Source organism: Sinocyclocheilus anshuiensis, unplaced genomic scaffold (assembly GCF_001515605.1).
Source record: "Sinocyclocheilus anshuiensis isolate Anshui unplaced genomic scaffold, SAMN03320099.WGS_v1.1 scaffold1097, whole genome shotgun sequence".
Classification (NCBI taxonomy): domain Eukaryota; kingdom Metazoa; phylum Chordata; class Actinopteri; order Cypriniformes; family Cyprinidae; genus Sinocyclocheilus; species Sinocyclocheilus anshuiensis.
In genome coordinates this window covers 1,094,386-1,118,005 of record NW_015555843.1, presented here as the reverse complement: position 1 = coordinate 1,118,005, position 23,620 = coordinate 1,094,386, and the positions used below count along the sequence as shown (strand labels likewise).

Sequence of the window (23,620 nt, the reverse complement as noted above, 5' to 3'; positions counted from 1 at the left end):
GTTTAAGACATTAACTTGTAAGCACAAAACACAAGATACTTCTCTTTTCAATATAAATAAGACTTTATTGGACAAATCTAAGACAAACTAATCTTACACAAACACATGCACTCACATATTCACATAAGTTGCAGAAAGAGAGAAAGTGAGGAAAGAATGAGTTTAAGAGAGTGGAAATGTGAAATCCCAAGTTTACAGCAATATATGCAATTTCTTAGACCTGAACAACCGTCAATTATTTGATTAACCCTCGCATTGAGTTCCTCAATGAGGCTACTAAACTTTATATTAAATGCACCAGTTGAGCTAGAATCTTCAAGTTTCCTTGCGTTGCCTGTGTTTATAGTGATTTCCATTGTGGCGTCATTGAAGAAACGGGTTTCCCAAGGTTGTTGATTTGCTGGAGGTCTAGTCTTCTGGAGTGACGTCTTGGAGAACTAATCGTTGGGCGTTGGCTGAAGAATGGTGTAGAGTTGTGGGCTGGTTGAAGTTTTGGTGGTGGGCACAGACGCGGTCAGACTCGGAGACAGCTTTGTGCCAAAACGAACACGAAACTCTCATGATGGTAGATGAGCAGCTGGCATGCAAGCCAGAGCATGCTGGGAAAGTACTCGAAGAAACTTGGAAGGCTAAAAGCCTTGGCAAAATTTGAGTTTTTAAACTCAGCTTTTGGACACATCCCAAACGGTGTCTTTACCAGTTAGACATTGTCTTAGCTCCGGGTGTTACTACATTTCTCCTCCCAATACATAAATCAACATGTTATCTTATTAGTCACATGGTCCGAATTTTCCCGCTCTTACAGAGTGTAATTTTGACAGTGGTTTCTATAGCAAGAATCTGATACATTTTACAAAGAACTGATTGATAGAAACGTTTCAAGTAGGACTTTTCACACACATGCATACCAAACTCGAATATAAACCTATAAACTATTCAATAGTTATTCAAAAGGACATACACAATTAATGATTAGAACATGATAGTCAAATGTGTGGTTTACATATATGATATGGAGTTATGCAATGGAATGATTCTTGTTCATAAGTCCTTTTAGCATAATTTTGATGCATATATATATGTAAAAGACAGCCATTCTGTGAATGTGAGGACGTGGAAAAATAAAGGAAGTCTTAACTCATGATTTCCTCATGGTTTTACTTGTGATGGTCGTGATGTGTTGTCTCTTCGACTAATCTTGAGTTGCTTGCCGCAAAATTGCTAATCTCCTTCCTGAGTTGGAATTATCAATAAGAGCTCTTTGTTTTAAACTGCAAGCTGTTCAAAGCTTCTAGTTAGTTAGACTTGCGGCGCCAGGATCCTGGGCAGATTTATGGTCAACATCTTGTTATCCTGGGCCTCTTTGTGGAATTTGGCTCTTTGTGTTGTTTCAACACTGTTCAAATCGAATCTTAAATTGTCTGATTTGCTCTGATATCCTACATGGTTCAGGAGTGCTAATATACAGTCTAACAGCACTGGGACTTTCCACTGTTTCTATCACTCTGCTCGTCCATATTTGTGTCCATTACTGGTGTGGACTCTCTGCAGGATACAGCATTACGCCAAATGACTCTCTCATCTTTATGAATGAATGAATGAGGCATTCACATAGTGCTTTTATTATGTACTACTGTAGACCCAAAGCACTTTACAATCATATCAGGGGTCTCTCCTCACCTCCTCTCTTTATTATGAGAGAGTCAATTTATTATTAACTCAACAATTGATTAGTTCAAAAACACCAACTCATTCAGGAACAAAACAAGTACTGTAACTGACATTAGAATTGAGTTATTGAATCACTCACTCAACTGATTTGTTCAAACACACCAGAAACAAAGCAAGCAAGTGCCTTTTCTTAATGAGACACGTGACGATTATCTCTGGCTTTGTTTGGACATATTTTCATTGGTGGAACAAACAATTATACATTTTATTTATTATTGATTAATTATTAAAAAATAATTAATTAATGAATGAATCAAATTAAAACACAGAAGTTACTCAATATTAACTTATTTATTAAACCGTTGTATAAAAGCAATGTTGGTCCAAATATCAAAACTATGTTTCTTTGCACAATCTTTCTCTTTCAGTTTTGTAGTGTTGGGTTGAGAGTTCCAGTATCAGTTACATGTAGCTGTCTTGACTAACTGTGACCCAGACTGATAGCCAGACAGAGAAGAGACAACTTTGCCCTAGAGAGTCTCACTCTTTCTCTCTCTCTCTCTTCCGCACACACATTACCAGTCTGACACACAACGCTGCAATTAACAGTTTGGCCATCTAAGGGAGATCATATTCACTGCAGTCTACATTTCTCTCCCTTTCTTTCTTACTCACTCACTCACTCTCTCTCTTTCTCATCCTCATCCTCTAAGGAGAGAGAGAGAGAAGCAATTTAAGTCAAGACACATAAAAGCTAATGGGCATTTGCAAACAAGTCTTAAAATCTGCACTAGATCTGAAGTCCCAAACCAATTAGAAGATTCTGATTGCTGGCATATGCCTCCTCTCCACAAACTCCTCTAGGCTGCTTATGGTCCTGTGAAGAGTTTTAAATCAGACATCAAGAACAGAAATTAAAATAACACTGATTAAAGTCCATTTGTTTTCATGGATCAATTATTGATTGCCACAATTTAATCTTGTAATCTGTTAGTGGCTTTAACTAATCCAACTAATCTGGAAACAGTAGAAAAAAGAAAGAAAAATCTTAAACTCATTTAAGTATCTTGTTTGCTTTCTATTTCACTAGCACCCAGTAGACCAAAACTACACAGCAATTACGGCCCTGCACCTCTACTCTCCGGAGTCCTCCGCTTGCTGTTGGGGGAGGGAATGGGGCTCTGTGTGTGTTTTGGTGACTGGAATCTGCTGGGACTTCATCTACTTCACACTCTGCATTGGATCAGGTTCATGATCTGTCTGCACTGATCTGAGTCATGAAAACAGACTCTGCAGAAGTCAGACTCTTGAGGACTGCACCACAGCTGATGCAGTTGATTTCATGCACAATATGCCCCTAAAGACTGACTAAGACCGGTGTGTGGGTTTGCATGTAAATGTTAGTCTAGAGGCGAGGAACAGCCAAGTCTTATCAGTTTTTAAATTTGCATTAGTTTTTGTTTAATTCAAACAGTGTTGCAAAATGTGAAACAAAAAATGCTAATCATTACGTGCACTTCATTTTCAGAAATCCAGTGTGTGATATTCTCTTTGGGATAAACCACAGTTGGCCAAGGAAAGAAATCAACATCCCACGGGCAGCAGGAAAGAACCAGAGAAAGAGAGAGAAATGAAAGATATTATACAGCCTGTTTGGAATTAGAGATTTATTCAGCATTATAACCATTCATGTGCCCCTTCAAAATTTTGAGGCAAGTTCATTTTGAATATTCATTTTCAATAAGACTATTTGTACCTTTGGTAATTGGCAATCAAGATATGAATGAGAAAAATAATTATCATTCTTAAATTATGCATCATAAAAGAAGATACTCTACCATTCAAAAAATGATTTTTTTAAAAGAAATTAATACTTTTATTCAGCAAATATGCATTAAATTGATGAAAAATGACAGTCAAGAAATGTATAATTTGACAAACATATTCTACTTCATATACAGTGAGTATAGAAAAGAATCACCTCCTTTTAAAATAATCACATTTTGTTGCTTTGCAGCCTGAAATGAAGACAAACACAGTTTTTGTTTTATTCAGCTGTATTTACTCAGTGCAACTTATAACTTCCAAGTGAAAGATATAACACCAACATGTCAGAAAAAAAATAAAAAAAACTGAATCAGTTGGAAAAATGATCACCCCCTTGTGTCAGTATTTTGTTGAACCTCCTTTTGCTTTAATTACAGCCTTTAGTCAAGTCACCTTTATTTATATAGCGTTTTATATAATACTGATTGTGTCAAAGCAGCTTTACAATGTCAAACAGGAAAATAGTTTGTCAAAAATGCAAGAGGACAATAACAAAGAGTCATTTTTCCAGCTAAAGTCAGTTCATTGATGATTCAGTGATGATTTAGTCTGTTGGGAAATGTCTCTACCAACTTTGCACATCTAGACTTTGCAATATTTGCCCACTCTTCTTTGCAGAACTGCTCAAGTTCAGTTAAATTTGAAAGTGACCATTTGTGGACTGCAGACTTCAAGTCATTCCACAGATTTTCAGTGGGGTTTCAGTCTGGGCTCTGACTAGGCCATGCAAGGACATTCTACTTGTTCTCCTTCAATCACTGTGTGCTCAGTTTTGCTGTGTGCTTTGGGTCATTGTCATGTTGGAAGGTAAACCTTCTTCCCATTGACAACTTTCTGGCAGAGTGCAGCAGTATTTTGCCCCATCCATTTTTCCTTCTATTATAGTCTCATCTGCCTCAGAATCTTCAAGCTGCGTTTTGGCAAAGCTCAGTCGTGACTGTATGTGGCTTTTCTTGAGGAGTGGAGTTTTTTCATGCAACCCTCCCATACAAGGCACATTTGTGGAGATTTTGTGATATTGTTGTCACATGCACACAATGACCACTCTTTGTCATAAATTCCTGCAACTGCTTCAGGGTTGCTGTAGGCCTCTTGGTAGCCTTTCTGTCCAGTTTCTTCCTGCCTTTTTAATCCAGTTTAGAGCGACGTCCTGATCCAGGGAGGGTCTGTGTTGTACCAAATACCTTCCACTTCTTATTAATAGACTTCACAGTGACTTTCCTTCTAGGCATTGATAAAAGTGTTTGAATTTTTTTGTATCCATCTCCTGACTTGTGCCTGTCCACAACTTTACCCCGGAGATCTTTTGACAGTGCCTTGCCACAGTTGGCTGTTTGCTTCAGTTGCACTACGAAGGACGGAAATGCTCCAGGAAAGCTCTTTTCATGCTAATCATTTTTAGGAAGGGTTTTTCCAACTCAGTTAGTACGTTTACATGGACAACAATAATCCAATTTTAATACGATTAAGACAAAACTCTGATTAAGAATCTACCATGTAAACAGAGATTTTTGATTACCTTAATCCAGCTAAAGTCATAATCGAAGTAAACAGGAATCGAATTAAGACATGTGGAGTATTCCTATGTTAGTCGCATTACTGAAGTGCAGTATAGACATGTAAACACCTTAATCACATTATTACCGTTGTGTAGGACTTTTCGCCGCATTTTAAGACAGGATACACACACGGCAGTGCTCAACCGTTTGACGGCAAATAAAAGAGCTTCAACACCCGCCGTCGTCTATATGCACGTACAAATAATTAACTGCACTTGCAGCTTTCATAAAATTAAAAATGAAACACCCAAAACTGTACATGGCATCATCACGAAGACGAACTATACGTTTATATGTGAAATTCCAGAGGGGACGTCGGATGGTGTCACGTGGGGACGTAATGACGTGTGCCATTAATCGAACTATGTACTATAACATGTAAAACGGGAACATGAAAGGAATATTCTAAAAGCAACTCATGTAAACACCATAATCATAATATTGGCTTAATTACTGTCTTGTAGGACTTTTTGCTGCATTTTGCGACAGGATACACACACGGCAGTGCTCAACCGTTTGACGGCAAATAAAAGAGCTTCAACACCCGCCGTCGTCTATATGCACGTACAAATAATTAACTGCACTTGCAGCTTTCATAAAATTAAAAATGAAACACCCAAAACTGTACATGGCATCATCACGAAGACGAACTATACGTTTATATGTGAAATTCCAGAGGGGACGTCGGATGGTGTCACGTGGGGACGTAATGACGTGTGCCATTAATCGAACTATGTACTTTAACATGTAAAACGGAAACATGAAAGGAATATTCTAAAAGCAACTCATGTAAACACCATAATCATAATATTGGCTTATTTAGAATAAGGTAAATAATTAGATTACTGATATCCATGTAAACGTAGTCAGTGATTCTGTTTTTTTTTTTTTGTTTTTTTTTCTGACATGTTGGTGTTATTTCTTTCACTTGGATGTTATAAGTTGCACGGAGTAAATACAGTTGGATAAAACAAAAACTGTGTCCATCTTCAATTCAGGCTGCAAAGCAACAAAATCTGATTATTTTAAAGGGGAGCGATTCTTTTCTATACCCACTGTAAATGCTGTTCTTTTGAACTGTCTATTCATTAAAGAATCCTGAAAAGAATGTATCAAGTTTCCCACAAAATATTAGGCAGCACAACTGTTTTCAACTTTAATAATAATAATAATAATAATAATAAAACATTTTTCATGAGCACCAGATCAGCATATTATAATGATTTCTGAAGGTATAAGTGACAATGAAGAGTGGAAAAACGGCTGCTGAAAACTCAGCTTTGCCATCACAGGAATAAATGACATTTTAAAATATATGAATATAAAATATATTATTATTGGGAAATATACACAATATTTACCAAACTGTCAATCGGTAGAGTCAATTATTTAAAAAATAAAGTGTCTAAATGTGATGCAGCCAATCGATTAGCATTTTTCACAGATCATTTTCCTTTAAAATAAAAATAGTCATCATCCATCCACCTTCATGTCACCCAAAACTCTTATGACTATTTTTTAAACGTGGAACACAAAGGCTGTTATTATCTAAATGTCAAAGGAACAAAATGGAAAACAGAATATTTCACAGAATATATTTACTGATTCTACACTAGTTTCTAAATCTTAAACCAGAGTTCAACCAGCCAGTGCATCATTTCTATGTATATTTTGACAAGAACATTCAGAAACAGGTAAAATAGCAAATTAGAATAGAGAACCATCACAAACCTCTGCAGAGAAAAAACACCAAAGACACACTAAAAATGCACACATTTTAATAATTATATGTAGGCCTAATAATTTTGTGTTGATGCAGTCACTCTGGTGTTAACAGGAAATGGCAGCTATTTAATGTGATTAGCAATGGAGCTTATGAAGCTGAGGGTATGTTGCCTCCAATGCTGTGAAATAACATCTCTTGTAAACCGTTCTGTCAGATTTTGACAAGCTAATTTTCTCATTTACAGGTAAAACGAAGCAACATACTAATGGTGAGCCAACTGACTGATGAGACTATTCACTGGTGAACAAAAAGACTTATCCACCTCTACATTAAATAAAAGCAACTTTAACACAACTCACTGCACCTGAATCATTGCATGTAAGTATCATTTGAGGGCTTTAAAAGTCATCCATTACAGAGATCCATCAGAGTTTAAAATTCACCTGTCAGTGCTGATGTTAGAGTGCCTTCTTTTAGCTACGGCTGAATTACTTCCCCGTAATCATTCCAAATTCATCCTTCATGTGAAACAAAAGGCTGCAAGTGACATGTGAAATTAATGCACCATGTTTTCAAAATCCATCATGCTGGCCATCAAGTTCTCCTTACAGCATATATCTACAAAAGTAAAGTAAACATCTCACAATATACTTATTCAGCAAATATACCTCACAACCACACACACCTGAACACCAGATGTTTGCCATATAAAAGTAAAAAACGTTGAGTTTTTCCATTCAAGGGGTTCATGGGAACCAAACAGAAAAGAACAAAAGCAGGAGCTCTTTCAGGGGCAGTACACTTCACTGAAGTGATAACAGTTAAGCAAATACTCAACAGCCTCTTTTTTCATCCTATTCTTCCCTATCAGCAATCCACATCCTGCTTGATGTGCAGCTCTTTTGTTATGCCAACATGATTTTGGGTTTTATTCTGTGCAGAACAGCAGTGAAATGCTGCAAATATTTGATGTGGACTCTCTGTGCCAACAGCTGAGAGAGGAGAGGAGAGGAGAAGAGAAGAGAAGAGAGGAGATAAAATATCTGATTGTCCTGAGGCAGAATCTGCCTATTTGGATGTCAATACAGTTAACTGACCTGCAATGTAAAGTAAAATAACCAGTGCTCATAAGCATTACAGGTTATCGGGGATCTCTACATAACACATCCGCATTTCTATTAAATATTAAGATTTACACAGAATCTGAGTAGACTACAAACTGCCTTTGTAAAACAGACTTTCCCCTTTTCACTTTCAGATTCTTACAGATTCCTGGCAAAAGGAAAGGAACACTGGATTCTGCAGTGTAGTTAGTTTAGGGGATTATTTATTATTGATTACAAGCATTAATATCTGTAAGGTCAAGATATGACATTATGCATCTAACATCATAAAATGATGAAGACAAAAGCATAGTTCAGTTGCTGTCACTAGCGAATTTCAGAATTTGCTGTCAAATAAAACTGTTTTCATTTGGAGTGAATGATGCAAAGTCGTTTATCGAAGAAGCACTGATAAAAGCTGTATACTCTCAGCTGTACAATAACAAAAGTAAAAAAATATATATATTACATATATATATATATATATATATATATATTTTATTTTATTTATTTTTTTTTTTGCATTCCTACCAAATCCTACCAACATTTACAGGTAAGTTAATGTGCATGCAGTTCAAAATCATAAAATCATTTTAAAATATTACTAATCTCTCTCAAACAGCACATTTCAAATGAACTGAAAACACTGCACATTCAGTAAGAACTCTCTTCTCGTGTGGAGGCTGTGTGTGGGTGTGTTGGTACTGGCTTAGAGTCATGGTCAATAAAAAAAAGAAGCAAGCCTTTTATACACAATCATAATCCAGTCACACAGTGGTAACTACTCTTTAAAATAACATATTGATAAACTTGAGCCAACTGATATACACACCACCTATATATAAAGAAACTGCATACATTTAAAAACCACCAAATAGATACTATTTTAATCTTCTCGATGTGAAGGCAAATCAGAAACAGAAACGGCAAACAGTTAACGCAATGAAATTAACAATAAGAACAAAGAACAAAGATTAGAGAGCACAGTAATCCTTAAACAAGAAAATCTCAGCTAAATAGACCTCGCGCGACTCTTCGCGCAACCTGTATGAGTGTCTCAAAACAATACACGATTGAACACTGGCTTTAAAAGAGCCTCGAGTTCTATACTGTCCAACACAGACGGCGGCACACTCCCAAATGGAGAAGTGAAACCACCGGATTTCCTCAATTAAGCGAGGGGCACCTGCTGACAGCGCCGGTTCTCTCGCACTATAGTGGGATAAACCATCAAATAGTCAGTGAAAGTAACGGTGATGCGAGTTGATTGAGGAGTCGGCAGTGCGGGAGCTGTTCTTTCAGCACCACAATCACTCCAATCCACACTACAACACACAAACTTTACCATCAACGTCCCTTTAACACAAAAACACTCTATGCCACGGCCAGTGGGGAAATAGTCACATTTAACCACTTCACGTACAGCTAAGCGAGGTGCTTTGGATAGAGAAGTGAGTTTGAGAGGAGAGCAGAATTGGCCTACTTACCATCTATCGCCATGATGTTCTGGTCTGGACTGAACCATGGCGCGTTTTTAAGACGGGGTGGGCTCGACCGCTCAAGTGCACAGGGGGAGGAGAGTGGGACACGCATCAGATGGTACATTCTGGGATGACAGAAAAGTCTACGCTGGGTTCCTGCTGTGCCTCTTAGCAGGATCCTGATTAACTGTTTTCAAATAATAATGCTTAAGGGTGGGATGAATTACAAGACAGTACTCAAAAGACCAAAAATTATGTGTTATCCCGCAAATTAACAAGCCAATTAGCTAAGTGAAAAATTTCGATCAATCGAATTTGTATGTCAAAGCATGTCAATGATTACGTTTTAAAGAGTACATGGTGGAATATTATACAAGGCACAGCTAGAGATTTATTTACAACATGAAAAACAGACATTTGAAGCGCAGTTTGATACAGCTGTTTACAACATTTCTTTACAATTCTGCTAATTAGAGGTTAGTTGATTGGTTGAGTTTAAAGAAATGGCTCACCCCCAAAAATATGACAATTTGCTGAAAATGTACTCACCCTCAGGCCATTCAAGATGTAGATTAGTTTTTTTTGTTTTTGTTTTCTCTTCTTCTCTCCATTGGAACAGATATGGAGAAATTTAGCAATATCTCACTTGCTCACAGTGGATCCTCTGTAGTGAATGGGTGCCGTCAGAATGAGAGTCCAAACAGCTGATAGAAACACAATAATCCACAAATAATTAACTCGACCATCAATGTCTTGTGAAGTGAAAAGCTGTTTGCAATATCCACCATTATAAAATCCATCAAGACATTTTTAACTGGATTGCTTCAGTTTAAATAAGAATCCATACTCTAACACTTCCTCCTCCAGTTCATTTTTGGGTAAACTATTCCTTTAAATGTATTGCCATATCATCTTCACAGGCTATTACAATACAATAAATGCATTAGGTATTTCTGGGTCCTCATGACATAAAAAATTGGACAGACCCAAAACATGTTTTACAGAAAAGTTAGAGCTATATTGACATTTTGGTGGTTCCATGCTTAACTAAAGTGTACAGCAAATATCAGAAATATCATACTGACTCTCTGGAATACTTGACTCTGATTTAAAAATTAATTTTACATGTTCATTTTTTTATTTATTTTATTAGGTAAGTAGACATGTATTAAGAGGAATAATGTAGTGTTATTCCATATTTTCTAACATTTTTAATTACCCGTTTAGTTTGGACAGGAATTATTGTGATTTTAAGACTGTTAACTCATTCTGCTTTAAGCAAAGATCAAATATGAATTGCAACAAATATTAGCAATGACCTACCAGCTCTCCTGGGCTTTTAAAAAATTCATATCCAAACAGCAGGGATCCCGCCTAATGACAGTGACCTTTAGAAAGCATCTGCATTCAAAAGCTATTAAATACACAGCTTCCTGTACACATAAATACACATACCCGCTAAACTGCCTCTGTATGACCATGTATGTAATTTAGAGATATTACTGAGCTAAATTCATATTTTGCTTTTTCTTTTTAATATTATTATATGATTATAACGGTGTCCAATTTGTGAGACAGTGTTCTACAATGACAATTGCTTTATTTGTTGTAAAATGGGATCTCTCTGTCTTCACTTTTTACTCTGTTCTGAGAGAAGTGCTTGTGCATTTCCTGTCAACTGGGATGTCATTAGATTTCTGTAAGTACCAGAAGCCACTCAGAACACTTACAGGAAAAACGATGAAAGGGAGAGCGAGAGAAACACATTTGGGAAATCATCTTTGTCTTTTCAGAGTGTCAAAGGAAAAACATAGTGTGTCTGAAATACATCAGATGTGAATCTGACACACTGTAAAATCCAATAGTTTACCTTACTTAGATATAATTAGTTATCTTTACTTAGTTGTTATACTTACTCGGTTTTATTATGTAATAGCTAATTTTAAGGCGAATAAAACAACTTGCTGCAATGAGTAACTCTTACTTAAAATATTCAAGTAGCCACAACAAAACCGATGACATTAATACACCAGTGGGAGGCAGCAGTGCGCTAATGTGTTGCTAATGTGCAACAAAACAACAGAAGAAGAAGTACGGAAGGTTAGAGAGCATGCGCAACAATCAACGTTTTTTGAATTTGTGCGCCGAATTTGCTGAGACTGCTTGCATTTAACTTTTGAAACTGAAAAATTTGTAGCTAGTTAAAAAATGAAAAGTCAGAGGTACAATTCTAGAATATGCCAAAAGTCCTCAAGATGAGCTCACAATAGGTTTTAAAGTCAATCTTTATATGCCACTGATAATTAATTGTTACTGTAATCTTTTGCAGTGTTAACACTATAATTTTATAACACTGAGGCTTTGGTCACTTAAGTTATTTTTAAGTTAACCATGTTATTGTCAATATTTTTAATACATCACAATCATAGTCATCACGTGATCACACATTTAAGGTTTAAACTGGTCTGGGCACTAGTATCTGTTTGGTTGCTGACTATCATTGAAGATGAAGTACTTCTCCAAATCTTCTCTGCCTTGACCCTGTGTCTTTTGCCATCATTGTTCAGGGTAGTACTGCAAAGAACAGTCTCCAGAATCTACCTCAGCCATTTGCTTCCGGACTGCCATGTGCTATGTTTGGATCACTGGTACAGTACATTTGGATTACCCTAATACTGTGAAAAACACTTAGTGTGATGCTTGACTTGGGACAGGAAAAAAAAAAACCATTGGCAACATGTGCGGCCAACCCAGTGCCATACTTATTCATTGTACTGCTACCTCCACTGTTTACAAGAAGCATACCCTAAATCAGATTGTTTTTGCTTTATTTCAAAATGTTTGTAATACAAGTTAAAACTGCACTAAAAACAAACAAAAAAATACATTACCTTTAACTTTGAACTTTCACTACCTTAAATCTGTGTGTAATTGTATGTGTGTGTGATGAATGGAACTTTGTTGTCGGTAATTTGTAATGGATGTTTGAAGCACTTAAGTTAGTGGAGTAACGCTTGCTTGGTTTTTTTAAGGCAATCGGTTTGCATGCTTTTAGCAAGTAAATCAGATTGCTGTTTAAGTAAATACAACTTAGAAATTCCAAGTTGCAGGAAATGTTACATGAGTTGGCTCAACTTAAATAAAAGAGTTGTTTGAAATATGCACATAGTATATTGTACTTATTAATTTAGTTGTTGAAAATAGTGATTCTGAGTTACCAGAACTTGCGTGTAAGTTTACAACACTAAATAAACCTTTGTTATTACAAATTATTATTCTTATTTCACTTTACTTGGTTTTTTCAAGGCAATCGGTTTGCATGCTTTTTTTAAGTAAGGTTTACTAATTGGAATTTACAGTGCAGTATTGGCAATGTTATCATAATCCCATCTGGCTACCTTAAAAGTCGCCATGGTTACCCGCTGTTGCCATGCGCCCATTGTTCTGGTTAAAAACACAAGCCCTTGCCATCATGCTAGAAATAACAGTCTCCCATCAGTCTCTCTCTCCATCTACTCTATCATTTCCCATCCTCTTTTGTATCTGCTCAATGGACCCCATCAGTCTTTTCTTTTCATTTCACATTCAATACCAGCCTAAAAATAGAAACAAAAACATTTTCAGTGTTAACTGGCACTGGGGACAGGTTTAATGATGTGTACGAGGTCATCTACTCCTATCCCAAAGCCATAACATCACAGAAATGTCACTGACAATTAAGAATGACTAAATAATTCTCATCCCTCTTTCTTTCTGCATGTGTAAATTGAAATAATGGGTTTTGACTGCTCACATCTCTCTCTATTTGATTGGTAATAATTGGCAGAGCAAATGTGAGGACACGCACACACCCCTCCACCAGCTAACTGCAAAAACGGACAATGATCCCAACACACAAAATCAATGGAAACAAGCACTTTAGACTCTGTAACTTCTTGTTCATGATTTTGAGTATCTTCGAACAAATGCTCGAAAAAACACATGAAAGAAAGAACATAGCACATACTGCATGAACCCAAAAATTTAAACCCTAAAATGCATAAAGTAAAAAATAATTACAAATTGCTCAAAATTAGAATTTTCATCTGGCATTATGTTCATTTTAGTTGCTATTTTTATATTTAAGTAATATTTTATAATATCTCAAGAATCCATACGTAGGTCAAATTTATTTCTTTTTTGTATTTACCATCTGATGATAAAAATTGAGGGCAAATGTTTTATAGTCAATGAAAACTGTCCAAGGCTAGTAATTATTTCAAATCATTCAAAACTTTTAGAGAGAAACTTTTAATGCGTCTGTCTTCTTTGTGCATTAAGGAAATGCCATGCTGTATGCAGATAACCATCATGATCTATTTTAGTATGAAACTAGCATTTGAGTTGCAGTCTGTGTGAGAGGTTATCTGACTGGGGTGGTTTGGATGTCTGGACAGAATTTTCTCTATCAATAGCTGACCTCCTCTTCCTCCCTTGCCATCTCTTTAGGTTTGCTTTGTGTGTGGTTATTTTTGGATTGTGAATTGAGAGCTTCTTCCAAATGGTTGTGCTCATCAGTCTCATCTGTGTTGTCATAGAAACACTCAGACATCCATTAACCCTTTCAATTTCAGGAAGAGATGAAGAGGAAGATTGATCTGGCCTTAGACAAATCAATACAACTCTTTGGTCTTCTCTCTGAGAGAGATGAGGTGAACAGCTAAGCATCTTGTCTTAAAATAAACTTGCATGTATGTTCCCAACCTTCTATGTACGTTTTGACTAAGAAAAACCTGATCTTTGCTTATTTTGGGCACAGAAAAACGTATAAACCAGGAAAGGATATGCCTCCTTTACTCAAGTACTTGATTTGTGTACTTCGTCCACCACTGCTCCTAATCTTGTCCGTTTCTGTCTGTGAGACGAGCTGCACAAGTTCTTCTGGGAAAACGATAACCTATCAGAAGACAGAACTGTCAGTTTCTCCCTAGCCAGACAGCTTCACTTTGGAGGGCTTTCTAACGGAGAAAACCTTAAGTGACTATCAATTTATCCAGGAGCTGTAAACACCACCTGATCTTATCAAATAATCAAAACCGCTAGAAACAGTACATTATTTATGCTGGTTAGCTTAGTTGGAACTTTCTTTTACCTGCTAATAACAGAAACTCAGCAAACCACAAACATCATATATTCAGACCAAAATTATATATTTTACAATAGTTCCATTGACAAGAAGTTAATATTGAGCAACTTGCATTTTAGACACTGCCAGTTACTTTGCATATTTTTGCTCCACCAATGAAAATAGTTAAGGCAGAATTATTCGTCTCACATTTCCTAGAAAAACACAGTATAGCAGCGTTCCTGAAAGAATGTGATTTTGAATGAATCAGTTGAGTGATTCAGTGACTCGTAAAGACAATCACTTGTTTTGTTCCAGAATAATTCAGGCTGAATTTGGAATAGTACAAAGTACGGAGAGTAGTAGTAGTAATAATAGTAGTAATAGTGTGAATTTATTGATTTAAACATAGTAATAATAGTCTGGGTTTATGCTATTCCAAATTCAGCCTTTGTTTTTGAAGGAATCGGATGAGTGAACGATTAGCGCTTCACTTCATGACATTTGCCACCAACTGGCGTATCAATGAAACCTGCAGAAAACATCACTTAGAAATACCCACAACTAATGTACGGACTGAAAATATGTCTGGAACAGTGTCATTTTCATTTTATTTAGATACCATTATAGTAGCCTACTTATTAATATTTAGAATTTACTTTTTATATTATCAGAATCCATTTTAATTTTAGTAATATGCTTTTGTCATTTTTAGCTTTATTTTAGTTTTAATTTTATTATTTTAGATTAAAACTTATTTTAAAAAGTTTTTTTCGTCTGTTATATAATTCAGCTTTATTTCAATTAACAAAAAACTTTTTAATAGTTCTAGTTAATAACAACACTGGCCTGGAACATACAAGCACAGAGAAGCTTAGTGATGCAAAAAGTGGGGGAAAAAATATGACGATGTTGCATTGTTACATCAGTGTTCTTCAAATGGCGTTTGGCCAATGAGAAATGTTGTATAATGCAGAATGCAACATGTGATTAAAAGCCCCGATCCAAGTACAGGTGAAAAGAAAAGGTGCTCCTGATACCTGTTACCACCTGATGGGCAGAGCTCCAAACACAGTTCAGAGCTCTCACTCCCAAAACACACACACACACACACTAGATTCGTGATAGGAGCACAGAGGGGTTTCCAAGGCAACAGACTACCCACACTCCAATAAACACGAGAGGCTGGACTCACAGGAGAAAGAGAGCGATGGGGTGTTTCACACAAATGGAGAACAAATGTGAGCGTAATTGAGAAAAAAGGTCACCTTCGCTGGTCAGGTCTGTCTGTTTTCACAGGTCCCACACAAACAAGCCTGATCGAAATTACAGACGCAAAATATTTAATTATCATTAAGATTAAAAATGATACCGACACTGCACCATGACTAGATTAATACAATTATTAAGATGCTTTACTGATGTGATTACATGAAGATCTTGTGCAAAAAATATTTTAGATTTTTATATGATATTTTTATATTTTAAAAAGCTCAGACATCTGTGAACAAGCCCAAAAACGCTGTAATACAGAAAATGGGGCTCAGATGTAAAGGGTAGGCACGTACACGTCACACTTACAAACATTATCGTCTCTTGCACATTTGCAGCAATACACTGCCTCAGCTAAAGCACTAAAAAACACCAGCTCTACTGTTTAATATTTCATAACATACCGCTCAATGAAACAGCTGCACAGAGCACTTCCTCACATCCATCCAACAATGCATATGAGAATTTATTTAGGTACAGTTCCTCAGTTTTTGTAGTAAATGATACAGATGATAATATGCAAGCTCAGCAGAAATAATGTTTTGTGGCATCACTGTATGAGTGCCCAGAGGTCAGCAGATGAATCCCAATGGAGTTTTAGAGAGGATTCAAAAGGCAGCACAGCAGGATTGTGTGTTCATGGGAAAAAACTGGAAGGAGATTTGTTGGATGGATCAATGGTTTTGTTTGATAGTCAGATGCTGGCCTTAACCAAACAACTCACACACTCATTTCTTTCATTATTTATGACATGTGAGTGTATACGTGTGAGAGAAACAGAGTGCACATCTATGAAAGAGAGAGCGCGTGTGTGTGTGTGTGTGTGAAACATCTGCTCCATTTTCCAACTGACAGAGAAACCGAGCAAAGAAAAAAGAAAGCAAAAAACAAGAGTGCATCTGATCACCGGGGAGTTTGAGAGACAATGTGACTTTAAAACCAAATTGTCAAACGTTCCACTTCATACAGAACTGTCACATTGGGAGGTAATTAGATGAATCACAGTCGTTTCCAGCGTGATGATCATTAGAGGTGAACTCTTGCTCATGTCATTTAACAAGCCACAATAAAAAGCAGTGATTACTAAAGTACTCAAATTCGTCTAATTTGCACAACACTTTCAAAATGAGCTTAACTGCAACTGTGTGTTTACTACACTGAACCATAAAGGCAGCTCATTTTTTCTGCTGACCAGTAGTTCAGATTTTTATTTTAGTGGCCCCACAACTACAATAAATATTTGTTTTCATAATTAACAATAAAAAAAAATGACAAGTGTTAAATTTTTTTGGGTCAAGTAAAGCATTTGTTTGATCAAAAATACAGTAATATTGTGAAATATTACTACAATTTATAATAACCAGCAGCTAGTATCAGTAACTTACTGACCCCAAACCTTTGTTCAGATTTTACATCAAACCTTTCTTTAAAGTTTTAATGTAACTCCACAACAGCTATAAATTCATAAAAACGGTATTGCATACAGTTTGAAACCTTATTAAATACTTTATAATGTAATATTACTGCTTAATTTGTTGGCAACATATTCGTCAACACTAGCTTTTTTTTTGGTAATATTTGGTATTTAACTGTTTTAACTATTTTAATTTTTCCCATAAATTATAACTAGTTATGATTAATTATTCATATTTCCCCATGAGCTGATTCGCTACATTTAGCATTAACTTTAAAGGAGATTTAATCCTAAATTCTCTTGAAGAGCACATATCAGCATTAGTTGCTCAACACAATTTACAGCAACATTCAATAAACGAAAAGTTTAGTTATTGGATGTTACAATCAATGTAAGATATAGTGACATTGTAACACTTTTCTGACAAGACAGGTGACACTTCAGCCGGTCAGAATTTCTCATCCTTATTGTTGAGCTCTGTAAACCTTTTGAAAGTAATTATAAAAAAAAACACACTGGAGCCAAAGATATGGGCTGTGACTTCAGTGAAAGAAGACTTTTTTATACTAAAAAAAGAACACAAAAAGACATGCGAACAAGAACATTACATTGTCAAATGACAGAATTTTATCTGAAGACGACGCGAGTGTGCGAGTTGTATATCTGAAGAAGTGGCCATTATCACAAACACGGATTACTTTCTTTGTCTGAGAGGTTGAAAATGTCACATGTGCTTTTCACAGTACCCGTTCATGTGTTTTTCTCCTCCCCTGTGATGAAAAGGTGCACTGTTTTTTTGGACTGGAGCATCTGAGCGGCGCGGTCGACCCCAGTGATAGCAGTCAGACGATGCATGTCATATCGGGAGTACAGGGCTGTGCAGGTGAAGCTGACAGAAGCACCACCCTCTCTGACACCAGCCTGAAGCATATTACACACTTCACTGTAGAAGTGAGCGTATGTAGGCAACCCGTAGAAGATCAGGTTATGGATGCCCTTGATAGTGTATCTAAGAGAAAAGAGAATTAATAACATGTAAAAATTTAAATTAAAAATAAACTGAAAAAAATTGAATATAATAACTTTTTTTTTTTTTATATTGGCCTGCATCATTTTTTAATGAGTTATATAGTAGTTGAAAACCTTGGGGTCAGTTTGATTTTATTTGATGCTTTTGAAAAAAGTCTCTTCTGCTCACCAAGGCTGCACTTATTTGATAAAAAATGTAGTAAAAACAGAAATATTTTGAAATATTATTTCAATTTAAAATAAGTTTTCTGTTTTAATATACTTAAAAATGTAATTTATTCCTGTGAAGGCAGAGCTGAATTTTCAGCAGCCATTACTCCTGTCTTCAGTGTCACATGATCCTTCAGTATTTTTTTTTGTTATAAATGTCTTTACTGTTACTTCTGATCAATTTAATGCATCCTTGCTGAACAAAAGCATTAATTCCTTAAAAAAATCTAACAACTTAAACAATCTAACACAAACTTTTGAACAGTAGTGTATATGAAGTATGCAAATGATAATACGCTTATAGAACACACACCTCTTGTAGAAGTGGAATCTCTCAGAGAAGAGCATAAACTGTTTTTCTCCTTTCTGGAAGTAATGTCGTGCTCGAGACACCTCTGATCTCTGCGAGTACTCGCTGACACTAGCGAAACTGACGTCTTCCTTCTTCAGGTAGTTCCGCAGACGAACAAAATCAAAATACGATGGCACATAGATGAAAGTGTGGGACATGACAGAGTCTCTGTACTGGGGCAGGATCTTATCCACAAAGAACTGGAACCTAAAGGATAATACTGTTTAAATACTTGCAAGTAATTATTAAACATTATAGGCTGACCATATGCTGTCATCTGAATACAGTTCTTTCAAAATATCACATTTTGTAAATGCAGTAGTCATGGAAATTCAGTATGAATGATATTCATTGCTTTCAGCCCACAAATAATGGTAGCATCTTACTCACTTTCCAATATGAGTTTCAGTAAAATAAAAGTCTGAAATCAGTTACTTAAATTATTTCATAGTCATAACTATATTTTCTCTCAGAAGTTCCTCTGTGCAGACTGAACGCTGCTGCTCTCTAGTGTTCAGAATGAAAAACAGCAGGCATCTTTTACCTGGCATCCTGGTCCATGAAGCTGTCAGAGTGAAACATCTGGAATACATGTGGCAACTGCACCAGTACCTGACAGATTGAGCCCACCTTTGGAATAGTTTTACTGCACACCTGAGGGAAAGATGAACAACAGTATCTGTATACTTAAACTACCTTCAAACGTTTAGTGTCGGTGTAATTAATTTTATTTAAAAAAAATAAAAATAAAACTGAATTTGTATTCTTGTGGAAAAAGTGATACACTTTTTTTAAAAATAGAAAGTTCAAAAGAACAGCATTTATTTACAATAAAAATCTTTGGTAACATTATAATGGTCTTATGCATTCTTGCTGAATAAAAGTATTAATTTCTTTAAAAAAATTGTACTGACAAAACCTTTTAACAGACCAGAGCCAATCAGATTAGCCCCCCAAAATACAAATACTTCACAATTTGAACAGTTCTCAAGGCGTTTGGTTGTGTACCTGACCCCTGTAGTTGTGGCAGTGTTTGGTAAGGATGTTGGTGATCTGAGGCTCTTGTATGGCACTGAACACCAGCGTCTGTCTATAATGCGCTGCCCAGTTGTTCAGGTTCCACATGCGTACACGAGAGAAATCAACACCGTGTGAGTCCAGCGGCTGCAGATTCAAATACTTCAACACATGCTGCAACACAAACAAAGGAAAACAGCCATTTATACATATTTATACACAGAAAAAGTATATCAAAATATATCTACATTATAATTTATTACACAGAGAACACAATGATCAAATCACAGTGCAATTAAATTTAAAATCTGAAATTTGAATTGAAATTAAAGTGTTCTAAAAGAACCTTTGGACAACTGAAACCCACCAGCAAGTGTTCCCAGTTCTGCATGAGGAACACATCTGCCTGGTCCACAATCAGAAGTTCAATGGAGGACAGGAAGTCAAAGTCTCTCTTTTTCTCACTGTCTGCACCCAGAACTGTGCGCAGACCCAGTGGAGATGCAATGATGATGTCAGAAGAGTAGAAGGGAGAATAGAGTCGCATACTTCGTTTCATGATAGACACACCTGCCCATAGAGAGAGAAAAATAGAAATGAGGCACAATAAAAAAACAAAAATCAAAGGTGTAAAATTAAACAGCTGAAACTAAGGTATCAGATGAATTGTATAATTTCTCTGACACTAGGAGAACCAAAGGGCTTGAAACAATCCATTATCATTGTCTTGCTTAACCCTAACCCAATATGCAGAGACAGCTTTAATTATTTTAACATTCAAACATTAACGTGCATCAAATATCATAAAGGTTTTCAGTTAAGGGGAAAAACTTTACAGTACCTATCCTGAAATGGTCATCTGTATTTCCAGAAAAGACAGCGTGGTAGTCATCAGGTCTGTGCAGTTTGGGCGGACTTTCACCTGGCTCCTCTCCATACTCTTCCTTAAACCTCTTCTTGTTACTGACATCCATCTTCTTGCCTTTAGGCTCTAAAAGTGTTATGAATGTCTGGACCACTCGCAGCACTCCATCTCTGAACGGCACCAGAATCAAAACCTAAAAGAGGGAGAATTAATTATGAGAATGTGGTTGGCTAATTTAAAGCACTTTTATTCATGTTGTAATCAAGAGAATACATGTCAATGACTTACATTTAAAATGATTTTATAACATTTACGTTTAACATCAAGTACAAAACAAACTGATTAAAAACTAACCAATGCAGTATTAAAAATAAACAAAAACACTGTACTCATATGAAGACAGTGGTACCTTTGGTCTAGTAATGCCCTGGTCCCGAAACTCCTCATTCACATCTTTAGTTTCCTTCAACTTGGCATTATTTCTAAGCACACGAGTGTTTGCCTTTAACACATGGTTTAGCACATGAAGACAGTACGCACTCCGCACTTCCTTGGCCTCTCTCAAGGGGGAGCTGTTTGTAAAATGTACATCCCTGTAAGTACCTGCAAAAACAAAATATGGGAGATGAGGATAATGAAAAAAGTCATAGCAAAGTAACATTTTAAAAATTAGGATGCCTGGTGTTTTTTAAATTTTGTTGACATACCCATGAGCCCAAGCAATTCCTTCTGCAGCTCTGTAACATCTGTCACAGCGCCTCCTTCAGGTGCAAAGAACTGGTTTAACAAGCACCAATTTGCCTCCAGGGTTTTGTGGATGGTTGGAAGAGGGGCAGAAGAGGGCTGCCCCACGGCTGGGAAATGTTCCGATGGACACATACACTGCAGAGTGCCCAGCTTTGGCCACTGACGGGTGAGGAAGAAATGTAAAATTTCACACCTTTTTGTGGTCAGTAAGATTTTTTTTAAAGACTTATTCAGAAAAGGATGCATTACATTTATAAAAATTGGCAGTAAGACATTAATAATGTTACAAAATATTTATTTCAAATAAATGCTGTTCTTTTGAACTTTCTATTAATAAAAGAATGTTTCACGGTTTCCATAAAAATATTAACACTGCAACTGTTTTCAACATTGTCAACAATAAAAAATGTTTCTTGAGCACCAAATCAGCATGTTACCACCCTAATAATAACAACATTTAGTTATTTCATAAGTTAAACTACAGCTAATTAAATGTCATTAAATGGTTATTTTAAATCGCATTCATATTTCACAATATTACTGTTTTTACTTCTTGCAAAAAAAAAATTCTTACAAGTTACATACCTTAACCTGAGACTTGATCTTTGATCCTTGCAAGATTTGTCCCACTTCCTCTTCACTCAGTTCAGTCTCCTGGTGCTTCGCAAATATGTCTACAATAACCAGAGGCATTTTTACACTCTAGTTGGGCCTAGGTTTTCAGTTTGCTTCTTAAGGAAATCAATCTTGTCAGGCTTGAATACTACACTTAAGAGTTTGCAAAACAATAAATTGCAAGCATGTATAAATCATCTCAGGTCAGAATTCAAAGAGTCGGACTGATGAATCATGGGAATGTCTTGCCTTCCTCCTCCTGCTCTCCCATGTTTTCCTCTCCTTCCGCAGGCAGGTTGGTCTCCAGACAGAATGCAGCTTCATTCTTCTTATCTGTAAATTCTCTCTCCGTCTCAACCTTTTCATTCTCTTCTATATCTCCATTTGTCTTTTCAGGGTGTTCTTTATTTTGTGAATTATCAGGTGTTTCACCCTCCCCTTCTTCTAAATCCTCCTCAGCATCATTACCTTCCTCCTCCTCCTCCTCCTCTTCTTCACTTTCTCCTAATTGAAAAAAAAGTTAATTATAGGCCATTAGACCTTTTCAGATAAAGCACCGCAACTGATATCGAAAAGTGTAAAGTATGAGACTGTAAAAGATCTTACCTTCAACTTCCTCTCCGTCATCCTCACCGTCACTTTCTTCATCTTCACTGTTGTCATCAGCACCTTGGATCATGGTGGTCAGCAGTTTCTGATAAGCAGACAGCTGCTCTTCATCACTGTCTTCCTTACTGTCATGTTCAGGGTGCTGTGGACTGTCAGGCTGTTCAGGTGCAGAAACACTTTTAATGTGATGGTTTGAAACAAAACATGAACAATAAAACTTCAACCTGAGTGGCAAACTATTAAGATTAAACCAGGGGCAGCTTCTCTGATCAGATCTACCCAAACACATTTTTCCACACTACTTGTCCTATATGCAATATTAAACGTAGTGTACATGCATTCAGCTGCCAAATGCTTCTCATTCACCTGGTTTATTGACTGGGTTCAGAAAGTGGTTTCTGGACCTTCAGGATCAATCCTTAAAGTGATGGCAAAAGAAAGAATATTAGTCTATAATTACTTACCAAGCGCAAAATCTGAGTCTTCTCCGGTCTATCAACAACACTAAAAAACCGAAACCATTAAAAGTGTTAGTACTTGCTACTTGAAGCTCCCAATGTAACTTATACTGTCTAAAAAAACACATCACTATACTTACTTATCGTGAAAAGGGTGCTGTTCTCCAAATTCTTTTAGATGTTTCTTCTGTTTCTTAGTTAAATTGGTAATCTCTTGATTTCCTCGCCTTCTTTTGCCCATGTTTCTGTTTTACACGTGTGTAACTAGGGTATGTGTTTTCTTCTCTTCATGGATAGTTAAGAGTGCCGTCACACTCTAGCGCCACCTGTCGACCTGGAATAATGGTAGTAGCGCAACAAAGAAGAAAGGGGCCACAGATTTCAGACTTCATTTTAATAATAGGTTTTGTCATTTCTAAAGCATAACTGCTTCCACAAACACAGATCAGATTATTGAACACAGGAATTAGGAGAAGCACTCAGTGGGTCTGATTTGACGATATTTTAGCAGCTGTCAAAGCAAAAGAATCATGCCATTGGTTTATCTTCCACCTCATTTTG

At 36.4% G+C, this 23,620-nt stretch overlaps 2 protein-coding genes across 2 annotated transcripts in view; both read right to left on the bottom strand.

Moving 5' to 3' along the window:
• Positions 1 to 9,491, bottom strand: part of LOC107675522 (synaptotagmin-14-like) — a 42,652-nt gene extending 33,161 nt beyond the window's left edge. Inside the window, exon 1 of the mRNA XM_016469910.1 lies at positions 9,374 to 9,491. Coding sequence (XP_016325396.1) covers positions 9,374 to 9,491 — 118 coding nt within the window. The remainder of the gene's footprint in view (positions 1 to 9,373) is intronic.
• Positions 9,492 to 17,666: 8,175 nt separating this feature from the next.
• LOC107675582 (digestive organ expansion factor-like) lies at positions 17,667 to 23,414 on the bottom strand. Its single transcript, XM_016469989.1, has 13 exons — positions 23,200 to 23,414; positions 23,066 to 23,105; positions 22,599 to 22,758; positions 22,242 to 22,496; positions 21,963 to 22,051; positions 21,338 to 21,536; positions 21,040 to 21,233; positions 20,607 to 20,823; positions 20,133 to 20,335; positions 19,757 to 19,939; positions 19,293 to 19,402; positions 18,710 to 18,955; positions 17,667 to 18,166 (listed from the first exon to the last, which is right to left on the bottom strand). The coding sequence occupies exons 1-13, from the start codon at positions 23,298 to 23,300 to the stop codon at positions 17,908 to 17,910; spliced, it is 2,256 nt and encodes a 751-aa protein (XP_016325475.1). The 5' UTR covers positions 23,301 to 23,414; the 3' UTR covers positions 17,667 to 17,907.
• Positions 23,415 to 23,620: the final 206 nt, after the last annotated feature.

What these genes read in the sequence shown, in the direction of transcription:
- LOC107675582 (XM_016469989.1), bottom strand. Translation starts at nt 23,300, where the DNA reads ATGGGCAAAAGAAGGCGAGGAAATCAAGAGATTACCAATTTAACTAAG. An exon ending in GGAATTGCTTGGGCTCATGG is followed by an intron (nt 21,234 to 21,337) that starts GTATGTCAACAA and finishes TTGTTTTTGCAG; the next exon opens with GTACTTACAGGGATGTACAT. An exon ending in AGGGCATTACTAGACCAAAG is followed by an intron (nt 20,824 to 21,039) that starts GTACCACTGTCT and finishes TCCCTCTTTTAG; the next exon opens with GTTTTGATTCTGGTGCCGTT.